We start from the raw sequence: 24,595 nt of genomic DNA, 5'->3' as shown, positions 1-24,595 counted from the left end.
TAGCCCAGCAGACCTGTCCATTCTCTCACAGGCTTGCTGCTTCTGCTATAGTTAACTATTGAGTGCTAAGAGTTTAACTATATTGTAGCTCTCTATAGTACTCTACAGTTAAGGCTTGTTATTTGTATTTCTTTGATTTATTTGCTCTTCAAATTCCATTTTAGCTGTCCTAATATCCATCTTACATTTTACCTGCCATGTTTTATGTTCCTTTCAACTGGCGTCACTTAGGCTGGATTTCCAATTTGGAAGAATACCTCTTTGCCTTCAATGACCTCTCGAATTTTGCCATTTAATGATACTGGAGTTTTGTTTTGTGTGGTGTTTTTTTTTTCTTGCTTTCCTACTTCCCTTTTTGTTTAGTGATGTGCGTGCCCCTAGTGACTCAAGCATGGTGGGCTTAAGTAGCCACCATGCTGAGTGTAATGTTTTTAAATTCCTTTCTTTTCAGGCTTTTGAATCATTTTCTTCACTTTTTAAAAAAAGAATCCTCTTCTCTACAGTTTGGGTTTCAGTTTTTGGCATGATTCCTCTATGGATACTAAACTTAATTATATTGTAATCACTATTGCTTAGTTGCTCAACCTGTAGTTACTGCTTCCATAAAAAGAAGGTTATTTTCTAGCCTCAGGTTTCCCCAACCTCTTTCATAGTGTCAGACCTTCCCCCAGATCCTGGCAGTCTGAGCAACAAATGGCAGATGAAATTCAATGTTGGTAAATGCAAAATAATGCACATTGGAACACATAATCCCAATTATACATGCAAATCAATAGATCTAAATTAGCTGTTACCATTCAAGAAAGATCTTGGAGAACTATCCATGATGACTCTGAAGCATCCACTTAATGTGCAACGGCAGTCATGTTAGGAACCAGTAGGAATGGATAGATAACAAGACAGAAAACGTCATCATGCCACTATTTAGATTCATGGTATGCCTCCACCTTGAATATTGCATGCAGTTCTGGTCACCCCATCTCAAAAAAGATGTATTAGAATTGGAAAAAGTACAGAGCATGCAACAAAAATGATTAGGGGTTTGGACCAGCTTCCATATGAGGAGAGATTTAAAAAGACTGTGGCTGTTCAGATTAGAAAAGAGATGAGGGGAGATGTGATAGAGGTTTATAAAATCATGAATGAGATGGGGAAAGTGAATAGGGAAGTGTTCTTACCCTTCACATAACACAAGAACCAGGGTCACCTAAAGAAATTAATAGGCAACAGGCTTAAAACAAACAAAAGGAAGTACTTTTTCACACAATGCACAGTCAACCTGTGGAACTTGTTGCCAGGGGTTGTTGTGAAGGCCAAAAGCATAAATAGGCTTAAAAAAAGAATTAGAGGAGTTCACGGAGGATAGGTCCATCAATGGCTATTAGCCAAGATGGTCAGGGATGCACCTCCATGCTCTGAGTGCCCCTAAGCCTCTGATTGTCAGAAGCTGGGACAGGATGACGGGATGGATCACTCAAAAATTGTCATGTTCTATTTGTTCTCAGAAGCATCTGAAGACAGGATACTGGGCTAGATGGATCATTGGTCTGACCCAGTATGGCCATTCCTATTGTTCTTAGAGATTAACTCTCCAACATGAAACATCATTGAGACTTTATTAAGATCCCAATGCTCCTCTGTTTCCTGTTGCTGTTAGAATAAAGGGGCTAGAATTGCTGTTCTTTCAAAGTGCCACTCAATACAAGGATGCAGTTTGGGGTGGAACATAGATAGCTTTCAGCCATCTTTGCTGCATCAAAATTGTGGGACCATCTGGGGGCCTGCCTTGCTTCCAGTGTAAATTAGAACTTTCCTGAGGCTACTCTAATTTATGCTTGGCCACAACATCTTTTAAGGGGGCTGTTTCTGGCAACTGAATATAGCTAGTGGGCCACACACCCATCTAATCCTCCAGGCTTCCTCTACTATTTTCTCTATGGTGGAGGCTGTGAGGGGGAGTGGTACAACCCCCGAGTCAACTATGTCCCGCCAGGGGAATTCCCCAGTAGGCTGGCTATGGGTTAAGGGACTGATACAGAATCCGATTTAAGGTCTCTGAAATCTTATAAATGTATTCTCAGTAAAACCTAGACTTTTTCAGAGAGGATAGCACCACCAAGACTCTGTTTTTGCAGTGATTATGGTGATTAGGGTTGTTGGGCATCCAGTTTTCGACCAGAACACCTGGTTGGAAAAAGACCCTGGTGGCTCCGGTCAGCACAGCTGACCAAGCCACTAAAAATCCGGTTGGCTGCAGCGGCCGGCTCCACATGGCTCCTGGAAGCAGCCGGCCGTTTCCTCTGGCTCCTAGGTGTAGGGGTGGCTAGGGGGCTCCACACGCTGCCCCTCCCCATGGCGCAGGAACTGCCTGAGCACTGGCTCCGCAGCTCCCATTGGCTGGGAACCATGGCCAATGGAAGCTGCGGGGACAGAGCCTGTGGGCGGGGGCAGTGCACACAGCCCACTGACCTACCCCTCCGCCTAGGAGCCAGAAGGACATGGCAACTGCTTCCAGGAGCCGCCTGAGTTAAGCACCAACCGGAGCCCACATCCGAACCCCCTCCTGTACCCTAACCTCCTGCCCCAGCCCTGAGTCCTGTCCCGCACCCAAACTCCCTCCCAGAGCCCACACTCTGAACCCTTCTGCTCCAGCCTGGAGCCCCTCCTGCACCCCAAACTCCTTATCCCTGGCCCCACCCCAGGGCCCACACCCCTATCGCCTGCCCAGCCTGGTGAAATGAACAAGGGTGGGGGAGAGCGCCGGCGATGTAGGCATGGGGGATGGAGTGAGTAGGGGACTGGGACTTGGGAAGGGGCAGGGAAAGGGTATTTGGTTTTCTGCAATCAGAAAGTTGGCAACCCTAATGGTGATCATTCAGGGGTTCACCATATGACAGCACCCCTCTAGTCAGATTATATCTAAACGGATTGTACCTACCATAATGTTGAAAGTTCTGTGTAATAAGCATCCTCTTGTAGAATGTCTCCCGCCTCCACCACTACCCCCCCCCAAGAAAAATTCCTAACCTTTGAGGGCCTTTTTCTAGCAGCTGTTGTGTCTGACCCTGGTGTGCTTGAGGTAGCAGCCCTGCCTTACAGACCTCCTTTCTTAGTTATTTGTAAGGATAACTTTTTGTTATAGGGATTTTGTGTCATTTGTTCGCACATGTCCTCCTGAAATACATCAAAACTAGGAAATTGTTGTCCTTCCATGTGCTATTCTCCCTAGAGTGAGGATGAGGTATCTCGATAGCCTGGAGGTCGGATGGGCTGTGAATTTGTACTTAAACAGAAGAAGGGACTTGCAGGTTAGAAACATAGCAATTGCCATATCCGATCAGACTAGTAGTCCATCTGGTCAGTAACCCTGGCCAATAACCAATATCTCAGAGGAAGGGGCAAGTGGGGATATAAGAGATAATCTGCCGGTAGGGAAAGTTTCTTGCCCTGAAGCTGGAGGGTTTATATCTTTCATTGTAGCTGTTGTTTAATCCTAACAAATATGACTGCTCAGCTCTTGGCTTCAATGATATCTTCTGGCAGTGAGTTTCACAGGCTAATTGCATGTTTCCTTTTATTAGCTTTAAATTTGCTGCCTTTCTATCTAATTGAATGTCCCCTTGTTCTTGTATTAGGAAAAGGTAAACAGCAGTGTGCAATGTACCTTCTGAATGCCATCACCAGCATTGCCAGCTCTTGCAATTTTTCTCTCAAGTCTCACAATATCTTGTGAGTCTGCACGTAACCAAGAAATCACTGGGAATCAGTGAGGTCAAAGAGAGCCAGAACAGCTCAAAAAGATATGTCACCAAGACAAAAGGAAAGACATGACAGCAGAAGAAACAGTCCAAATCTAGAGGAACAAGATTAGTATATGGGGTAAGATATCACGGCAAATAAAACCATACGAATGTAATATCCATTAATGGTGTTGGGATAGAGTTAAATGAAAACTGGGCTGTATAGCACCCAGGGTATTTTAGGGCATATCTATGCTGCCGTGTAGCCCAGACTATGGGGTGTGAGTAACAGTGTGCACCAAAGTGCTGAACTGAAACTCCCCCGTGATGACATTGCAGGCACACACTTCAGGGTCCCCAGTTCACACTAATGTAGTCTTCTTCAAACAGGACTACATTAGTGTGAACTAGAGACTTACACTTCGTGCCTGCAGTATCCCCACAAGGGATTTAACTGCAACACTTTGGTACACACAGCTATTTGCACCCCCATAGCCCAAACTGTGGGGCAATGTAGACATATCCTGGGTTCTGTACAGCCCAGTTTACATTTAACTCTATCCCTTTATCATTATAACCACATGGATATAAAATTAATTATTTAGTGTAATGTCTTAGCCCATATACTATTTGCCCAAATTAGAAAATGAGGATCTGGTGGATGTCTAGTGGGAGACTTATAGTCTCTAACATCGAGATTCATATTGTTTTGCTACTCATGGGTCTTCCGCCAGATTGATCTGATTTCTGTTTATTGGCTAATTTGGTTAAAAAAGGTAGTCTGGGAGGTATAACTTGGTCTGATCATTCCCCTGCATATATTAAAGACTAGGACTTAGTGGAAAAACAAAGGGCCTGGTGGTTGAATAGAGCTTTGTTATATGACCCCCTTAAAATTCAAGACCTGGAAGAAAATGTCCAGAAATATATAGAAGAAAACGATAAGGATGGAATCAGTAAGTGCTCACTGGGATGCTAGAAAGACCGTAATGAGGGGGACTCTCATAACTAAAGCATCATACCTCAAAAATATGAGCGTCTGGTAGAAGAGTTCAGTTAAAGAACTGTCAGATTTGGAAGGTAGACATAAATCTACAGGATCTAAAAGAGTACACAAGAAAACAATTTGAGATGAGGAAAAATTAACCTGTTACAAACAGGTAAGGCTCAGCAAACAGTTAGATGTATTAAACAAAAATATTATGAAACTGGCAAAGCTGATAGGCGCTTAGCCAGAAAGTTTAAAAAGAAACCGGATAAATCGGCTATCCTTCTGATTAGAAATAAAACGGGAGATTTAGTAACTGACATCACACAGATCTCTGAAATGTTTAACTTTTTCCATACTTTGTACACTTCAGAACAGGCAAATTCTGAACTCCTAAATAGATATTTGAGAAATGTGAAACTACCTCAGCTCTGAGGATAATGTGGCAGCTCTTGACAGGCAGATTCTGCACAGGAAGTTGACGATGTATTTAAGAACTTAAAATCCAATAAAGCTCCAAGTCCCAAGGGGTTTTCTGGGAAGCATTACAAAGCTCTAAAGCAAGTGTTGGCCCTATTTTAAATGGGTTATTTAATGGCATATTGCAGGGGAACGAGATTCCAGATTCATGGAAAGAGGCAGAAATTGTGATCATTCCTAAAGAAGGAAAAGATCTTTCCAATTGTGCATCATACAGACCTATTTAATGTGGATGCTAACATTTATGTCAAGGTGCTAGCAAACAGATTGTCATTTTGCCCAAATGTATTCACCCAGACCAATCTGAATTCATTGCTGGCAGGCACCTATCTGATATATCAAACTCTGAATTTGATCCATAATGTTAATTCTTATCATTCTTCCTGTATGCTGCTTTCACTCAACACTGAGAATGACTTTGACAGGCTGGAATCGGGAGTACCTCAGCCAGATTTTTAGTAAAGTTTGGTTTTGAAAATCAGTTTTATAAGGGCATATCAGCCCTGTGTATTCATCCTCGAGCATCTTCTTTGGTTAATGTTCACCAATCCCCCTCCTTTTACTTTTATCCAGGGGTAGAAGTACAGGGTTGCCAGTTTGTTTGCTTTGGCTATGGAGCCATTTGCCATCAATGTGAGAAATAGCCCCTTGATAAACATCTCGTTTAGAACACAAAATAGCTTTGTTTGCTGACAATATCCTGTTATATTTGCAGGATCCAGAAACCTCGTTAAAAATGATAGAACAATTGACTTTAGAATTTGGGCAGGTATCGGGCTTCAAAATAAACGACAATAAATCTGAAATTCTGGGAATTAATGTTCCTGAAAGGATCAAAACCAACTGCTGTCAGTTACATAAATTTAAATGGGTAAGGGAATCTTTACAATATTTTAGGAATAAATATTGTGGAGTAACATAAATCTTTTAAAGGAAATTACCCTCCTATGAGGAATAAAATAGCAAAACAAATAGAAAATTTCTTGGCTAGATAGAGTGTGAGGACATTCATCTTTACCGAGGCTAAAGGTGTTACTGTGGGTGCCATTTATTAGCAAACTCTTGGTTCCCAGCAAAAAGTTGCTAATAACAGGGGGTTGCCAATAAACAAAACGCTGGTTTGCAGGGCAGCAGCCAGGGAAGTAAATGCTGGGACACACCAAGCCCCGGCTATGGTGCTAGGGCAGAACACAGCCTGGAGAATGCAGGGAGAGGTACCATGCAGGCCCACCGCATCCCCACTCTCCCTGAAGAGCCCTGGCATCCAGGTTGCGGCCTCCCTCCTTTCTGCTGCCTTGCTCACACCCTCCTGTCCCAGCCCAGAGCGCTGGGACTCCAGTAGGGACTCCCTTGCTGGGCAGGGGTGCAGGCCCTTTACCTCCTGTGCAGGTAGTGGGACCCCGGCTGCAGGCTTTGCAAGGTTGCAGCCAGGAAAGGAAGTGCTGAGCCCAGACCCCTGTGCCAGGGCAGGACGCAGCCCGAGAGCACAGGGAGAGGTATTGGGAAGCCCCATGTGCTTCCTTCCCTGGCTACAACCCCGCAAACCTGCCTGTGGTAGAGCCTTTCTTCCCAAGACAGTTGTTAATAAGTGGTTTGCATATTGCCACTATCCAAATCCCATTAACATTGAATTGAGTGTTGCTATTAACCAAAAGTTGTTAATACTGGGAGTGCTGTTAACTGGCATCCACTGTATTTTTTGTTTTGTTTCACTGCATCCCTGTTTTATCCCTGACATTAAAAACCTGGCAGGATGCACTATTAAAACCATATGTAAACATAGAAGACAAAGGGTGAGTTATAAGTTCTGTGTACGCCTACAGAGTAAGGTGAACTAGCGTTCCCTAATTTGAATTTTTTATTATTATTATGTATTACAATTAAAACGTCATCAATTGGGTTAACAATAGACCATCCAAACACTAGGTAAAACTTGAACAAGACTGGAGCCTAGATATAGCTATTCATAGTAATTGTGAGATTAAAAAGAAATTTAGATCACCAAAAATAAAAAAAAATCACCCATTCGTCCGGACCACCTTAGCAGCTTTGGACCAATTTTTAAAATTCCTGTCACCGAGGCCCTTTCCCTTAGCTACTTTCATTAAAAATCAGGAATTTATCCTTAGGAAGTATGTGATTATTTGTTGTGGGTAAGAGCTGAGATTAGTGAATTGGGGACAGCGCTTCCTGGGTTCTGATCTGAAATCCTACCAATAGTTATGTGATAATGTAAAGGTCCCGTATTTTCAATATTTATAAATCAAACACTTTATTGTGAAATCCGGATATGAGATGGTTCTAACTGGACCTTTAACAACATTTCAGGAATTATTCCAGGAACAAGCTGGAACAAAAGGTTTAATTTCTAAGATACATACAATTTTAGAATGAAAAATCTGTTAATAAAACAACCCAGATGGAAAAAGATGAGGGGGATTTGGACAAAGAAATTGATCTGGATAAGTGCATCTCTTAAGATGGGAAAAGGGATATGTGCAGCTCACAAAGAACGTTTTTATAAATTACTGCATATATAGCATTTGACTCTAATTAATATCGTCCATATTTTTGCTATTAGGGAGGTGCTCTGTTGGAGAGGCTGCAGGGAAAAGGGAACGTATTTGTACACATGTTGGTTGTGTTCAAGAATTAGATGGTTTGGGAAGGAAATTATTAAGAGTCATCTTATGACAAAATGCTGGCTTCCTAGAGATCCTCTGACTTGCTTGCTTAATGCTCCAGTAAAGGATCTCCATTTAAATAGAATGACAAATTTTTTATTGTTCGCCATATTAACTGTTTTTCCTCCCCCTCTCTCTAGTATTTTCCATGTGTTGGTTCTAAACGTAGCAATTGTAGGACTTGGAGTGATAATGGCCATATTCTATCCAAATATAGGAGGTATCATAAGGTAGGTACTCTCTGTACTCTGGACTAGCCCTGAATGTTAATGAAATATTTTTGGTGTCAGACAAATTCTCAGAGATCAATCTGTCTTTTTATTATTGTTTATAATAAATATACAAAAAATTAGAGTGATGTCAACCTCTGATATATGGAGCTCTGTTTAATCTTAGTTCTTGGAAAGGGACATTCAGAGGGTTGAGATAATTGCCAGACAGATGTGAATTGGGAATAAGTTTCCTTCAGATCTCATCCAGGGTCCCCATAACTTACCTGCTTATTCTGAATCAGATGCATCATTTTTCAGCATAAAGTCACTAAGTTACTGTATGGCCCTATTTGTATGTTACCACCAATGGTTTCTGTGGAGGCGTATGGTTTTTTGTGGTGGTGGTGGTGGTGGTCGTTAATCTTTAAAGACAGTCTTTTTTAAATCAATTTTTAAATTGTGATTAAAAGCAGCGAAAATGAATAAATAAAAAATCAGAGACAAAAGGAAGGCCAAAATAAAAATCTCACTTCTGACTGATTTTTATTTAAACCTACTCTTGTTGCAATTAACTCCTGTGACTTCTGTAATTGAGAAAGCATGAGAAAATATATTGTCAATTTTTTTCCAGAAGGTTTACTTTCTGCATTTGGAAATGCTTTGGGAATAGTCCGTTTTCCCTGTTGTTAGTCTGGGTTTTTACACAGCAACCAGGAAAGGAAGGCATTAAAAAACCAGGAATATGTGATTATAAAACTACAGCAATTGGTATTGGGGCCAGTGTAGTCACTGTAGCTACTCTTCACTCATTTTCTGAAACTGGCGAACTTTTTTTTTTTTTTTTTAAATCCCTTTACTTTTTTTTATTTTTATAATCTCTAATTTATTTTTAGGGAAAACGTCTATCCTCTGATAATAGAACTAGTCAGATTAGTCACGGAACATAAATTACATGGTGTGCAGCATGTTTTTCTGTTTGCAAATTGATCCTGATTTTTGCTAATGTGTTCATTACTGATAGTTGCCAAACAGTTTTGGACAAACCATCTTCAGCCTGTGGGTGGTTCATGAACTGTATAGTTCAACTATTTGCTATTCTTGGGCATGCGATTGGTCACCTAAGTAATATGTTGTTTCTGCTCCCTGGTTGGACAACTGAAACTTGTAGAATAGGAAAAAATGCCTGTGAATAATGAATACTTGGTAGCACCAGGGGTTTGATAGCTATCAAAGATCCAGACTGGCATTGGGAGAGGGTAGTGATAGGGCTTTGATAGCTAGCGGAGAGTCAGGCTGGGAGTCCTCACTGGAAGGAGGAGTAGGAAAGGGTTTCAATAGCAATGGGTTGGTCCTTCCTGGTGCTGGTTTCACTTCATGTTCTTGCAGTACCAGAGAAATGCTTTTTAGGAGCTCATACACATTTTGTTTAAGCCCCTGGGATGTTACCAGATTTATATATTTGATAATTACATGAAAAAGTAACAAAAGATATTGTCTGGCCTTGTTCTGACATATATGTAAACAGATTCCTCAACCGAAAGCAAAATACATCAATATCAAAGTTAGGAAGTCTGTCTCCAGAAGCATCTGGCTCATTTGACAGTAGGATTACTCTGGGGGGAAATGCTTTATCAAATAATTAAATGCCATTGGAGGAGGAGGCGGCAGATAATGAGGAACAGAAAACAATGTTTTTTTGGCTGTGACAGCAAATAATCATTATTCAACAAGACTGTTTTAGGAAAAACCCCAAGGAACAAGAGTTAACACAAAGCACTTTTAATTCTTTTGCAGATATTCTGGAGCAACATGTGGTCTGGCCTTTGTATTTGTGTATCCATCCCTCATCTACATGATCTCCTTGCGTCAGTCAGGACAGCTGACGTGGTCAGTGCTCATCGTTCACATCTTTATAATCATCCTAGGACTGGCTAATCTGATCGCACAGTTCTTGCTGTGAAAGCGCTCGTGCTGGCTTTCACGAGTAGTATTTTGAGATTTGACAACAGACTTTAGCAACTCTATCGTAAAAGCTGAGAACCTCCTGTGTGTCAATTTCTTCCTGAGAAAATCTGCTCCTTTGAAAGCAAAGGACAACTGTGTCTTAGTAACAGTTTTCAGGGGTTTGTAGGGAAACATATCTTTGGAAATGTTACATCACAACAGATAAAGTGGGCCAAATTTGTAAATGGCCCAACTCCACTGACTTCATTGAAAGTACATCAGGGATGATTTTGGCCAAAATGTTTTTATTTTGTAGAGAAATATTTCCACGTGGATAAAACATGCCACCCTTCACTTTTTAGAAGCTTTATGCTACAGAATTCTTTTCTTCCTGCCCTTATTAGCAAACAAACCCTCGCAATATTCTACAGTGACAGTTGCACTAATTTTCCTATGTTGTTTGTGACTGTTACTGACGAAAGGGTTGTATTTGTAAAGCTAATTTATAGCCAATCAGATGACAGCACACTTGTTAATATAATTTTGTGTAACCTTTTAAAATATATATATGCAAGAAACCTCAGCTATGGAAACAGCATAAGAAATCAATACCATTTCTACCTGCAACCGGGATACTGCTTGCACACTATCTGGCCTTCAAGAATAGGTCAAGTAATGAGGGGTGTCTGAAGTTACAGAGCAAGTTGGTGGTTAAACTAGAAGTTGGACCAGGATCTTCCTCGTTCCAAGTCCTATAACTGTTACCATTAGAATAGATGTGTTGTGTATTTTCGTGGGCAGGTGTACTTCATATATGTACATTGGACGCAAATGTGCAGAGCATTCTTGTATGTCCCGTGTAATTCTTGTGCCCCTGCAGGATTTCAGACTGTGAAAATTCCTTGCTGTAGGAAAACCGATTTTTTTCAAACATCCATTCTATACATGTTATATGACAGTATAGTCAGAGAGAGGTGCAATACAGGCAAACGGGCAAAAATAACTAATTAAGATTTGTGTGAAAATTTAAAAATAGTGTTTCAATGTAGCTGCTTAATATTCAGTATTAAAATGTACTATAATCTAATGTACAAAATACACATGCTATATATTTTATGCAATATGGTGCAGTTTCAGAATCACTAGTGCAAAATTGCAAATGCATCATCTGTATATGCAATCACCATGCACAACTGTGCCTGCAGATGCTCAGCTAGGTGACTAACTGGTCACATGTACTTGGAATTACTGTGACTGCACAGTTTCACGTGTGCAACTCTGAAAATCTGAGTCTGTCAATGTGCAGTGAGTAATAACAAGGCACTACCTTGTAGGGATGCCCTTAGGACTTTATGGAAGTATGCATATAATTGGAAATGCACATATATAAACCACAAAGACTGAGATTATCAAGTCCACAAAGGGTCCATTTCTGCTCCCATTGAAGTCTGTGGCAAAACTCCTATTGTCTTCACTGGGAGGAAGTTCTGGATGAGTAATCTCCGTTTTGGTGGGAGAAGAGTGTCTCTGAAAAGCTGTTGCTCCATAGCCAGTATCTGTTAAATACCACATCATGCAGGCATAATGCTGGTTTCTGAGTGATGGAACATTAACTTCTCTGAGAAAGCATCTAATGGAATCACAATCACACCTGCTGCACACAAGTGTGAATGCACATATTCAGAGAGGGAATTGTTGGTGTGATGTTTCTATATCAGACCATCATAGCGCTCCATCAGCCTGATGATGGAATTAAATGTCAGATTTCATCGCCTCTTGCCAAAATGAAAAATGAATTTAAAGGTGCTTTTGGTTAGAAGTATCAGTGTGTGGAAGATTGGTGAGGAAATAGGAGTCTGAGTTGGTGGAGGAGAACTTGGAGACTGTAAAGTCTGTGGGTCAGGTTTGGGCCCATTGTGGAACCTGCCCAAAACTGGATAGACAATCAATGCTATGCAAATAGTATTATTGTGCACTCTTATTGTGAGGGCAGAGTATGCCCCAGCTCCCCACATCTCCCTGCACATATTATTCTTGTCAGATGGGCACATGCATATGCACACATCCGACCCAGAACACTTTGTTGTGACTCTTGTTGCAGGGTGGCTGGGGAATGTTTTCTTTGCAGGTTTTGGGGGAAGCTCTCTGCCCAGAGCTTTCCTGTCATATGCCTATGCGTACCTAGTAGCCAGATTTTGGGGCTGTAATAAAAATTTGACAGGTGTAAATTGAGTGAAATGGTCTTCTGAGAAACTGAATTCTAGAATAATTAAAGGGAGAAAAGTTGAATAATGTTTCAATAGTAATAATGATGTGGGGGATTGAGAGAAGCTGAGAACTGGGAAAAGAGAATTTAATTGGGGGTAAGGTTTTTGTTCTTTTATCTGAAAGTAGAATGGAAGGCATAGTCTGGAATAACTTTATTGTATTTCTCTAATAAATAACAGATCTTTAGAGGTGATCAAGGTCATATTCATATCATGGCCAGAGGTCCTTGCTTAATATGCAAGAAATATAAGAAAGAGTAGGTCAGGAGGAGTTACTGTGGAGTGAAAAATCTGCTTCAAAGCAGCTACTTTTCTTTTTACCTTGAACAACTCTTTGTGCCTTTCAAGCAGGACTGCTGTGTACATGTACCAGAGAGAAATGCTTGCCCCATGCTTGTCATTCTCCTATGTGCCCTTATCTTTGGTATTTCTTAGTTCTCTGCAGCATATTGTACCCACCCTTTTCTCACTGCCTCACGGTGATCTTGATCCTGCAGTATTTTATGCAATCAGCCAGGGTGTTTGCCTACAGGATTGTCTGCATGTTTACTGCAATATTGGGCCCAGTCCATCATCTTAGAGCATCTGCACTAGCAGCGTTACAGCAGTGCAGCAGCATTGGTGCAGCTGCACCCCGTAAGCTCTGTGGTGTAGCCAGGGCCGGCTCCAGGCACGAGCGCAGCAAGCAGGTGCTTGGTGTGGCCAACAGAGAGGGGCGGCCCATCCAGCTCTTCAGCGGCAATTCGGTGGCGAGTCCCTCACTCCCTCTCGGAGGGAAGGACCTGCCGCCGAAGTGCTGCAGATCACAATCGTGGCCTCTTTTTTTTTTTTGCTGGGGCAAAAACCCTGGAGCCTGCCCTGGGTGTAGCCTTAGCCTAGATATTTGAGGACTTCTCATCTAAAAGGACAGAGACTGATGCGGCAAGATGCCTCCTGCTAGGTACTGAGAGCCCTTTTAACTATTGTTGAACTTAATTGCAGTTGCAGATGCTCATTGCCTCTCAGGCTTAGGTTGCTAGTGGGCCATGTTCAAAGCTGGTGTATATGTGGACTTCAGTGTTAATGGTGTTGGAGCAGGTCTGAATTTGACCCAGTGGGTGAGATCCTGGCTCCGTTGAAGTCAATAGCAAAACTCTGACTTCAATATGGCCAGGATTTCACCCAGTGTGATTTACCTTTTTGAAGAATATTGGTGTGTTTAAACACTTCCAGTATAGACGGTTCTTTCTGCAATTATTAAAAAAAACTATTTAAATTGGTTTGATTCTGTACAAGTTATGATAAGCAAGTTAAAGCAATTATTTCTACTATATTGAGGGTACATTATCAGAAAAAGGGAAATAGCATAATGAAATATATTTAAAGGTGAACATGCCACCTTGTTTTCTTGCTCTAGCAGTTCTTGGGGAAACCAAATGATTGCTTCAAGTATATACTTTCAAACATAGCTCCAGATTTTTAAATCTAGAGACCTCCCATTTAAAAGGAAACTGTCTGGGATGTCAGGTACATGCTACAGCTGATTTTGCTGTTGTGTACAAAAAGATGGGAGTTGGGGTAGGCCTTACAAAAATTGATGACCCTGACATAGATATGGCCTCTTCACTGTATCTGTTTTTCCCAAGAATTAGCAAAATGCCTGTAATCTTTTGACTGAGACGTCTAGTAACTTGGCTCATAAGCAATATTTAAATGTTACCATTCAACAAAAAACTCCTGAAAGAGATGGGAGTCCATGGCAGGCATCTATCTGCATCTCTAGTCTATTTCTTGTTCTACCTAAGTATTAAAAAAAGCCCAGTGGCCTAAGATGGGTTGTTAGTAATTGGTAACTGATTGTATAGTGCATTTAAAAACAAAGACCAGCTTAGGTCTGTATTGCAAAGACTTTGTTTATTTCAATTCCTTTGCTGAGCCGTTTAATTATTTGGGCCCTAATGATATCAATAGGCATTATAAGTTCATTTTAGTACTAAATAAAAGTGGTGATTTTAAATATCTTCTAGCAGTGCCTCCACCTAAAATTATAGAAAATAGAAACCAAAGCCTAATTTTTAGAACATTCTAAAAGTTTGATTTTCAGAAGTGCCTAAGTGACTTAGAAGCACAAGTTTCCCTGAAAGTCAATGGGGCTTTTGAAAATCTCACTTGGACCCCACCCCCCTTTTTTTTTTTTTTTTTTTTTTTTTTTTTTTTTTTTTTTTGCCACTGTTTAAACACAGCTTAAATGACGAGTATCATGTACAAAGTTAGACAAACAATGGATTGTTATACTTGTCTGTGTTCCAGAGTGAAACTAATTTCCCACACACATGCACACACTTAATACTAGTGTTGACCCATTTTGGAATTTACTGTATGTAACGGTGGCCAGCTAAATCTGACTCTCTACACTGTGTAATCACATATTTTAACAGAAGAGCGAAAAGAACATCCTGACCTAAACACTGTTTTGTGAAATGTAATTTATTCTTTTTATAGGAAAAAATAATTAAATGTGATTGGGGGGGAAAAAACAAACGTGTGTGTTTCTTAGCTATGTTTTTTGTTTAAATATTTTTATGGCAAAATAGGAGTGCTCTGGAAGGTAAAGGGCTGGTACGTCTGGCACAAGCCAAGCATTGAGTAACAGTGCAAGCTTTCCCACAGTTTTGCCAGGCTCTCTCTCCTGAACTGCAGAATTCCCAGCTCTTTGCAGTCTGGGAATTCAACACTTCATATTATGTGGTGGGTTTGTGATGAAAACTAAAATACCTATTGCACAAGCTTAAAGCCATTGTAATCAGTCTCTCTCACGATACAAGTCACATTGGAATCCAGGTCTCTGGCTGTGAAAGGCATTAACCCTGATTACCACTGCTGTACTAGGAATACCTGGGGGCTGCCCAGTGCTTCAGAATGGGACGGGTGGAGAAAAGTTGGATCAGGCTTCAAGCTCCCACCCCCACATCCACCACATGGCCCAGATATACATGTCTCACTGGGGCCACCACAGGGGCCAGAAGGTTCCTCACTTCCCAGAAAGAGAGAGACAGACTTGCAGAGCTCCTATTCCAATTATCTATTTCCACCCACGGGACTCAGTACATAACCCCCGCAGTATTTCCCCCTGCCCTCAAGGGACCACATGGGAGATCCTCCCTCCCTGGAACCGGAGGGGGGAGCATTGAGCAGCCCTGATCACCACTCTGCCTCCAGCCTCTGTCCCTACTGGTTCACCCCTTTTCCCTAGTTGGAATAACAGTGTTTGGCTGCTCTCAGGTAATGGGGTTAGTCTTGTAGCTCAAGTGGTTGAAACCTGAACCTTCAGATCTGCAGCACAGGGTTCTACCACTTGAACTACAAGACTAACTACATTATGTGAGAGCAGCCACACGCTGTTATTCCAAATAAGAAAAAGGGGTGACCTACTGGGGACAGATGCAATATTGACTCTTCCTCTTTACTTTATTTTGTAACTGTCCTTTTGGTTTATAAATGAAGCTCAGTTTCTGAGTCTGTTGAGGAATGAAGATCCAGAATCATTTCATGGGGGAGATGAGCCAAAACAAGTATTATTTAGCCAGCCCTTCTCCACTCCTTATACTTTAGGTTTTGAATTAAATGGAACCCAGATTTCATCGTATCACAATTGTTTTACAGTTCATGTTTCGAAACACCAACTGATCTGAGGTTTTGTTAACTCATCCCGTGGTAGCTTTGCCCCTATCTTTTTCCGTAATCTATAAGTAGATTATACAGTCTGTATGAAAAATGCAGCACTGTCTGAAACATTTTTCAATCTTTCTTTCCTGTGTTTGTTCACCAGCTTGGCTAAAGCATATTGAAATGTGTCCAATAGTCCCAAAGAATATTTAAAAACTGCTGCCCATGTGTTTCTTCTCATCTTTATTGGAATGTTTTTCAAGTCCATGAAACTTGTTTATGTTTGACATTTAGTCAAAATGTTAAGAGGAAACGGAGATTAATCAGGTCATTTCAAATCAGCACAGCAGTATCATTCAGCCACAATGTGTGGGGAGGAGAAATGTCTTTACATTACATTCCAGATACTAAATGCCACACAAAATAGAAACATTGTCCCCGCTGCACAGCTGGTTTGATCACAAAACAAACTAAGCCTAAATAATAAAATTAAAACAAGGGAATCAAAATATAGACTAAGTTTAAGAGTTTGGCATTTATGACTTTATTCATACAAAAAATCCTAACTGTTCTTTTTAATATTCAGCTGTTTGTTTAGAGTAACAACACTAGCCCAGATTCTGGGCTGTCCCCACTGGAGGCAGATTCTGGACTGAAAGTTGGTATAACTGGACACAAGAGGCTCACCCTAGCATAGAGGGACACTCTGGTGTCAGAACCAGAGGATTAGACCAGCACAGGATTGAGAAAGTGGGAAGGACACCTTTATGCCAAGTTTCCCTGATCTCCCACACTCACAAGCTGCTCTGTGTTGTCCCCAGCATTAGAGGACGTTCTGGGCCAATTGCTTTCATTTATCTAACACTTTTCTTTCTGAAAGAGCACCAAGTTCTTTACAACTCTGGGCTGGATTTTGGAAACCCTTGCTTGCATGGGTAGTCTATTTGATTTCAATGGGGGAACTTGCCTGAGTAAGGATTTCAGGATCAGCTTTGCATTACAATCTTCACTGGTTACTGAAATGCAGCTACATCTTGAAGAGGATAGCAGCCAAGCTGATAAACACCACATAACAAGCTTCACAACAGTGGGGAGCTGGAGGGGCACTTTTGGCCACAGACATCTGAAAGTTGGTGTGGGAGATTTACTCTTGTCATGGATGCTACTCCCTTCTTATAGGTGAAACTAATGCTAATGACCAATGGATGTAACTTACATTTGTTTATGATGCCACTTAACTGAAAGACTATAGACTATTTCAGGAAGTGAGTGATTACAGAGATTCCTTCTCAGATGTGTTCTCCAGCTGCCAGGATATGTCCTCACTGCTAAACATAGAGGTGCTCTTGCTGTACATAACTTTCAGTAACTTTTAAATAGGGATAAAATGTTATAGACAGAAGAGATTTACTGATGCACATCACAACATCTCATGTTCTTCAGGAGAGTTGACCTAGTCATGAGCAGCTTCAGGAGTGCAGTTTCTCCCTCTGATTCCCAGGCGGGTGTAGCTCTCCTTCTCCCTGACTCTGGGGAGCTACCCCCTGAGGTATACCAAACCTGTATTAAAAAAACTAGGAAATTAGCAAACCAAAACTATATTTAAGGACAAAGTTGCATCTGGACAAATGCCATGCACCTAAACAGCATGGAAATAAGGTATTAAGGGGAAAGACTTGTGCATTCCTTTTCACCTCCATATTGCTTACAATACTGTTGATAGCACAGTCCAATGCGCCAGAAGGCTTTCACTTCCTTCTCCAAGGGGTACCCATATGTAATACAGACACAAGCCTCATCAAACTGACACTCAAAATGCAAAACCTTAACAGTGACCTCAGCCGTGTTAAGGCAGAATACCTTCCCAACTGCATGGAATGAGCAACAGGCAAATGTGCCTATCTATTGATTATAACAGATATAAAACCATCTGAGGTCACTGTTAATGTTTTGTGTTAGAGTGCAACCCTTATGGGATGTTGGAGACCATTATCTAGCTATAGTATTGCAGTCAATATGAAGGTAGAAAGCAATGCTCAAGTCTTTCTCTTTACAGCTTCTTTATTTCTATGCTTCTAAGCTTTTGGTGGTTGGAGTGTGTCTTACTGCAGCAGGTAATTTTTGTTTGCTGATTTAAAATGAGTCTTGGAGCAGGGAAAGATTTCCTTTCACACACCATCCCAAAAACCCTCAGGCTGACCCAGCATTAAACAACTAGACCATCACATGATTTTTTTCTGTTGTGAAACAACTACTATTATAGACATGGCATTTAGAATTTCTTTTTCTTTAAGTTTCAAGATGACCAAATTGTTCCAGTAATTTCTGATCTCACTGCCAGTTGATTATTAATGCAGCTGGCTATAAACAAATTGACTGATGTCAGTTTCGTAATAAAGAATGACAACCCTGGACAAGGGGCCCATGGGAAGTAGAAGGAGTTGGATCAAACAATTGTAAATCTGACTATGTGGCTACAAGTTCTTTGGCAAGATGATTTTCTGCTTTTTATAGCAATAATTATCCAAGAGGTTTTTTTTTTTCCTTGGGTACATGTCTGTGCATCTCTTGCTCTCTCCATCCTTATTTTAATAGATTACATAAATATGCTTATTTAGCATTACCAAATAATACACTATTTAGCATGACAAGAAAAGATTCCTCAAGATAAATTATCAATGGAATTACTAGCTACACTGCCACTTGATATCTCAGATTTCCTCTTTGTTATATAAATTAATATTAATTGTGAAATAATCTTTGTTGTCATCTAAGACTTCAACTGCAGTCAATTCAGCCATCCTGTGCACAGCAAAAGCCCTGCACCCACACAGAGACCTGTTGACTTCACTGGGTTTCCAATGGGTAGAGTCATTTGCCAAGTTGTCACTCTGGGAGCCCCCATTGTCCTTCTCTCCCAGTTTTCAGTTAGTTCTGTTCTCCCGTTATACCCTGCCCTGTCACTGAAACCTTTTTTAATAAGCACCTTTTCCAATTAATGGCCTTGCTAGCACGGTGCTGCTATAGTTTTCCTGGTCAGTGCAGACAGCACTGAACAATATTCTAAATTACTTTACATAGACTGGTGAGTGCTTATCAATAAAACAGTTACAGTACCAGTAGACAGGGCTTTAGGCCTTAGGTCCTGAGCTGCCAAACATGTGCTTGCTTAACTTAACTCAGCCTTAGTGAGACTCAACCTCAACTGCACTGCTCAAAGTCTTAAAGTTAAATACATGCGTAAGTATTTACAGGATTGGGTCCTTGGGGATAACTTGCTGTAATGTCTCTGCACTCTGTGGCAGGCTATTAACAAAGCCATACTGTTAGTTATTTTTGAAGCAAGGTACATTTGGAATGTACCTTGATATTGAACATTTCAATAAAAAGTTTATGGATCAATACACAGCACAACAAAACCATTCTTATTCATCCCAGTACACTGAAGTATTTTTATTTTAATTCAATTCAAAGACAAGCTCCAAGTGAGTAGTGTTGTGATATCTGGACCTACAAATTTGCCCTAACTGTGAGCTCAACTGTGAAAAGTGAGTGAAAGTTCATAAAATGACACAATAACCTATAACAATAAATGTTAATGGAAAAAGATGCAAAAGGGAGACAAAAAGACTAAATTAGTTTAAACAAAGACAACCTACTATTATAACTCAAGGACTGTGTTAAAATCATGTCTCGTAAACAAGAAAAATATGGGATTGGAAATCAATGAACCAAATTTGGTTTGTTGGAAACTAGGCCTAATTTGTGGACAAAATAATGAGAGGATGGGTTGTTCTGCCAATCACTCACTTTGGGGATCCTCAAAAAGAGGCTTTTTGGGGAAAATGCTGGCTACCACAACACTGGTTCCTGGCTGACTGAAAGAAGGGACAGGAGCCAGCTCTACCATCATGGCTGCCACCCCCTCAATCTCCTGGGACCACAGACCACCTTTGTCCTAATCCTGAGAGAGAGATCCTGACCAGGCCAGGCCAGAGAGAGGGACATAAATGACACTGCCATCAGCTCAATCCTGAACATCACTTGGAATGTGCTATTTTGTCTCCTGAAGGGTGTGTCCTTTCCCTTCCCTACCTTATTTCTTCCCTTTCCTATTTCTCTCTTTGTTCCTTCTGTCTTATGATGGTCTGGCTTAGCTGGCCAAGACTGCATATGTTGCCACACTGCTCCAAGCCTGTGACCAGAAAGGCAGCTAAAAAGCAAAACCCTAAACAGCAGAATACTGGTACAAGTTTGACAGGTCTCAGAATGGCTGATCAGACAATGTGCTGGGCCTGTGTTTTCCAGGTGCAAGGCTGCAAGTGAGAGTCAACAGCAGAGACAGAAGCTGCATTTTCTATCTTTGCCGTTCCTGTCTCTCCCATTTTGGGTGTTTGGCTTGTTTTCTCTTCCAGGAAACAGGATCAAGCTTTAACGGCATCAGCAGCAACAGCTCCAGTCCATCCCAGTAACTACTCTTTTCCTCAAAAGCACAGTCAAAGAGACAGTCAAACAAGGTTTTTTTTCCTTCTAAAAATGCTCTACAGTTAAAGTAAAAGGGAACAAGAAATGCTGTTAACTAGGGATGGTCTAGACAGTATTTGGTCCTGCCATGTGGGCAGGGGACTGGACTCGATGACCTCTCGAGGTCCCTTCCAGTCCTAGAATCTATTAATCTTAACACAAAAAACATATTTAATAGTTTACATTTCAAATGCTTTAACCTTTATTCCTCCTTTTTTTTCTGTGTCATAAATAAAAGGTTAACAAAAAACAAACTACACCTCTACCCAGATATAACTCAACCCGATATAATACGAATTTGGATATAACACGGTAAACAGTGTTCCGGGGGGTGGGGCTGCGCACTCCGGCAGATCAAAGCAAGTTTGATATAACGCAGTTTCACCTATAACGCGGTAATTTTTTTTGGCTCCTGAGGACAGCATTATATTGGGGTAGAGATGTACGTGTTTGCCATGGTACTAAGCAGGCTGGGGTCTCTATATGCCAAACCCCAAACCTTGTTTAACACTGTTTAATGGTGGACAGTGACTGGGTCATGTTAACACCTTTGGCTCTTTGGGCCCATTTATTTAATCTAAATTAGTACAATAGCATCAGAAAGAAGCAAAGTTGCCTAGAAGGAACGATGAGCTGAGGTGAAGGGATCTCCTGCTGTCGCTGGAGACCAGATGAGCGAAGAACCAGGCTGCTTTCTGTCGACCGGGGCTGCCAGCGGCCTTAGAATCATACAATCATATTAGGGTTAGAAGCGACCTCAGGAGGCCATCTAGTCCAATCCCCTGCTCAAAGCAGGACCAACGCCAACTAAATCATCCCAGCCAGGGCTTTGTCAAGCTGGGCCTTAAAAACCTCTAAGGATGGAGATTCCACCACCTCCCTAGGTAACCCATTCCAGTGCTTCACCACCCTCCTAGTGAAATAGTGTTTCCTAATATCCAACCTAGACCTCCCCCACTGCAACGTGAGACCATTGCTCCTTTTTCTGTCATCTGCCACCACTGAGAACAGCCTAGCTCCATCCTCTTTGGAACCCCCTTTCAGGTAGATGAAGGCTGCTATCAAATCCCCCCTCACTCTTCTCTTCTGCAGACTAAATAACCCCAGTTCCCTCAGCCTCTCCTCGTAAATCATGTGCCCCAGTCCCCTAATCATTTTTGATGCCCTCCGCTGGACTCTCTCCAATTTGTCCATATCTCTTCTGTAGTGGGGGGCCCAAAACTGGATGCAATACTCCAGGTGTAGCCTCACCAGTGCCAAATAGAGGGGAATAATCACATCCCTCAATCTGCTGGCAATCCTCCTGCTAACACAGACCAATATGCCGTTGGCCTTCTTGGCAACGAGGGCACGCTGCTAACTCATATCAAGCTTCTCGTCCACTGTAATCCCCAGGTCCTTTTCTGCAGAACTGCTGCTTAACCAGTTGGTCCCCAGCCTGTAGCGGTGCATGGGATTCTTCCTTCCTAAGTGCAGGACTCTGCACTTGTCCTTGTTGAACCTGATCAGATTTCTTTTGGCCCAATCCTCCAATTTTTCTAGGTCATTCTGGACCCTATCCTCACCCTCCAGCATATCTATTTCTCCCCCTGCACTTAGTATCATCTGTGAACTTGCTGAGGCTGCAATTAATCCCATCATCCAGATCTAGAGTGACCAGACAGCAAGTGTGAAAAATTGGGACAGGGAGTGTGTGGGGGGGGCATAATAGGAGCCTATACAAGAAAAAGATCCAAAAATCAGGACTGTCCCTATAAAATCGGGACATCTAGTCACCCTATCCAGATCATTAATAAAGATGTTGAACAAAACCCCGGCCCCAGGACTGACCCCTGGGGCACTCCACTTGATGCCAACTAGACATCGAACCACTGATCACTACCCATTAAGCCCGACAATCTAGCCAGCTTTCTATCCACCTTATAGTCCATTCATCCAATCCATACTTTTTTAACTTGCTGGCAAGAATACTGTGGGAGCCCATATCAAAACCTTTGCTAAAGTCAAGATATATCACATCCACCGCTTTCCTCATATCCACAGAACCAGTTATCTCATCATAGAAGGCAATCAGGTTGGTCAGGCATGACTTGTCCTTGGTGAATCCATGTTGACTGTTCCTGATCACCTTCCTCTCCTCCAAGTGCTTCAAAATGGATGCCTTGCACTTACAATCCTGCTGTCTCTAAAGAGGGAGAACAGGACACAGTGGTATTATCCCATAAGCCAATGTCTTCTCAACCTTGACAGCAAGGACCCCCCACCCCAACCCTGCTGTCTCAAGGGGGAGAGAGGAGCTGGGGACCTCTGAAGAGCCTGATAGATGAGGCCACTAAGCACACGTTTCCCCTCGCAATAGCGTAGACTATCATAATGACTGATATATTTATCATAGCACCTCCTAAATATGTATGTTAGTATGTAACTAATCATCTTATTCTCCCTTTCCAGACTTCCTAGACATTATCTGCAATTAATATTGGAGGAGAGCTCCCGATATTCAAAAAAGAAGCAAAAAGGAGCCTTAGTCCTCTTTCATGTCTATTTCCTAGTTCATACATTGTCATAACTCACTCCATATATTCCTGTATAGTCTTAACAAAAGATCTGGAGTCTGGTTAAAGTTCGTAATGCCAGAAAATTACTTTTATTAATTTTTTTAGTTCAATGTTTTATTTAGATTCTAGGCACTGACAGTGAGAAAAGAGGAGAAAAAAAAATCAGCAGTGAAGGAGATAGAAGGGTAAGTCTATGGGGTGTTTGATGAATGAGGAACAAGTACATTATTGCATATCGAAAATGAGCAAGCATTATTGAGTAAGAACAATTTAAAAATGGAACAGTAAAGGAACAATATATTTGTGATGGTGCTATGAGCAAGTCTGAAAAGATCAGAGATATTAATGTTTGCAACCACGGAGATTAAACAGTGTTCATGAGCTTACTCTGAAGCCGCTTTCAGTGAAAAGAAAGAGGGGGAATAGTTTGAGTTCAGTAATGATAGTACTGTACTTTGAATAATATTTTACATTTGTACAGCTCCTTTCCCTTTGTAGATTGTATTATTGTTTGGGTAAAGGGAAAGCACAAAGGAAGATGACAAAGATGGATTATAATGGTCTGCTGTTAAAATGCTGGATAAGCTAACTGTGCAGACAACCTTTTATGCTTTCCAAATTAATTACACATCAGTGTATCTAGAACAAATATATGCAGAAAAGGGTCACAAATTCCAGAAGGGTCAAATGAAGTGACTCATATATTTCCAAAACAGTAAACAGTATTATAACAAATTACTGTCCAGATTTTCCACTGTGCTATATCTGATGCACAAACCATGCTGTACTGACACTTCCCTCTGAGTCATACTGAACCAATGCCTCCAGCTCAGTGTTAGAGTTCATGCTGGAGTCTCCGTCTTGTGAAAGGGATGAAAAAGAAATGTCTTGATCACCTGGGCTCATTAATATTCCATGGCCCATTTTACAAAAGTAGGAGTGCTAGCTATCCCCTCAGTTATATCTACAGAGAACCAACACAAGTGACAAGTCATAAGCATGGAGCAGTGTATATGGTAGTGTCCTAATTTGGATGGCCTCAAATCCATAAAACCATTAGGGCATCTGCAGATTCCAAGGACGAAATTACTTGTTCATTCTACAAACACAGACACCTGAGATAATACTCTGTGGGTACCTTGCAACTTTTCCCCTCTTCTCTAACCCCCTTTCCCAAGTTTTACTATTGGAAGAGGTGTTCTGGAAATCCTGCACTCCATACATTTAATCTGAAGGGTCAGAGAGTTATTACTACTACTGGATGATCTGGAGAACATAGATTAGAACATGGAATTAGAAGTGAAGGGTCTTAACTGGAATACCAGAGCTTAGAGGTAATGGCAGGGTGACTAATGGGAACTAGGATATGGAGGTGGAAATTACCACAACCGAAGTAGAAGTTACACTCAAACAGTTTAATGGGACTAAATCGGGGGTCCCAGGTAATCTCCATCCAAGAATATTAAAGGAACTGGCACATAAAATTCAAGACCAATAGCAAGGATTTTTTAATGAATCTGTAAACTCAGGGGTCAGACCATATGACTGGAAAA

General features: G+C 41.3%; 2 protein-coding genes across 4 annotated transcripts in view; both read left to right on the top strand.

The window, feature by feature from the left end:
• PLPP1 (phospholipid phosphatase 1) overlaps window positions 1-24,595 on the top strand; it is a 160,711-nt gene that overhangs the window by 6,484 nt on the left and 129,632 nt on the right. The window lies entirely within an intron of this gene.
• Window positions 3,382-19,364, top strand: LOC135984241 (neutral amino acid transporter 9-like). Of its 2 annotated transcripts, none has more exons than XM_065598923.1 (3): window positions 3,382-3,879; window positions 8,033-8,122; window positions 9,899-19,364. In XM_065598923.1, exons 1-3 carry the CDS (start codon window positions 3,875-3,877, stop codon window positions 10,062-10,064), a joined length of 261 nt encoding a protein of 86 aa, XP_065454995.1. In that variant the 5' UTR covers window positions 3,382-3,874; the 3' UTR covers window positions 10,065-19,364. The 2 variants fall into 2 exon arrangements, with proteins under 2 accessions (XP_065454995.1, XP_065454994.1); XM_065598922.1 differs by lacking the exon at window positions 3,382-3,879 and adding an exon at window positions 5,204-6,079.

The sequence above is a fragment of the Chrysemys picta genome, chromosome 6 (assembly GCF_011386835.1).
Source record: "Chrysemys picta bellii isolate R12L10 chromosome 6, ASM1138683v2, whole genome shotgun sequence".
In the NCBI taxonomy this organism is placed as follows: Eukaryota; Metazoa; Chordata; order Testudines; family Emydidae; genus Chrysemys; species Chrysemys picta.
The sequence above is the reverse complement of the archived record's forward strand: the minus strand, read 5'-3'. Positions and strand labels throughout refer to the sequence as shown.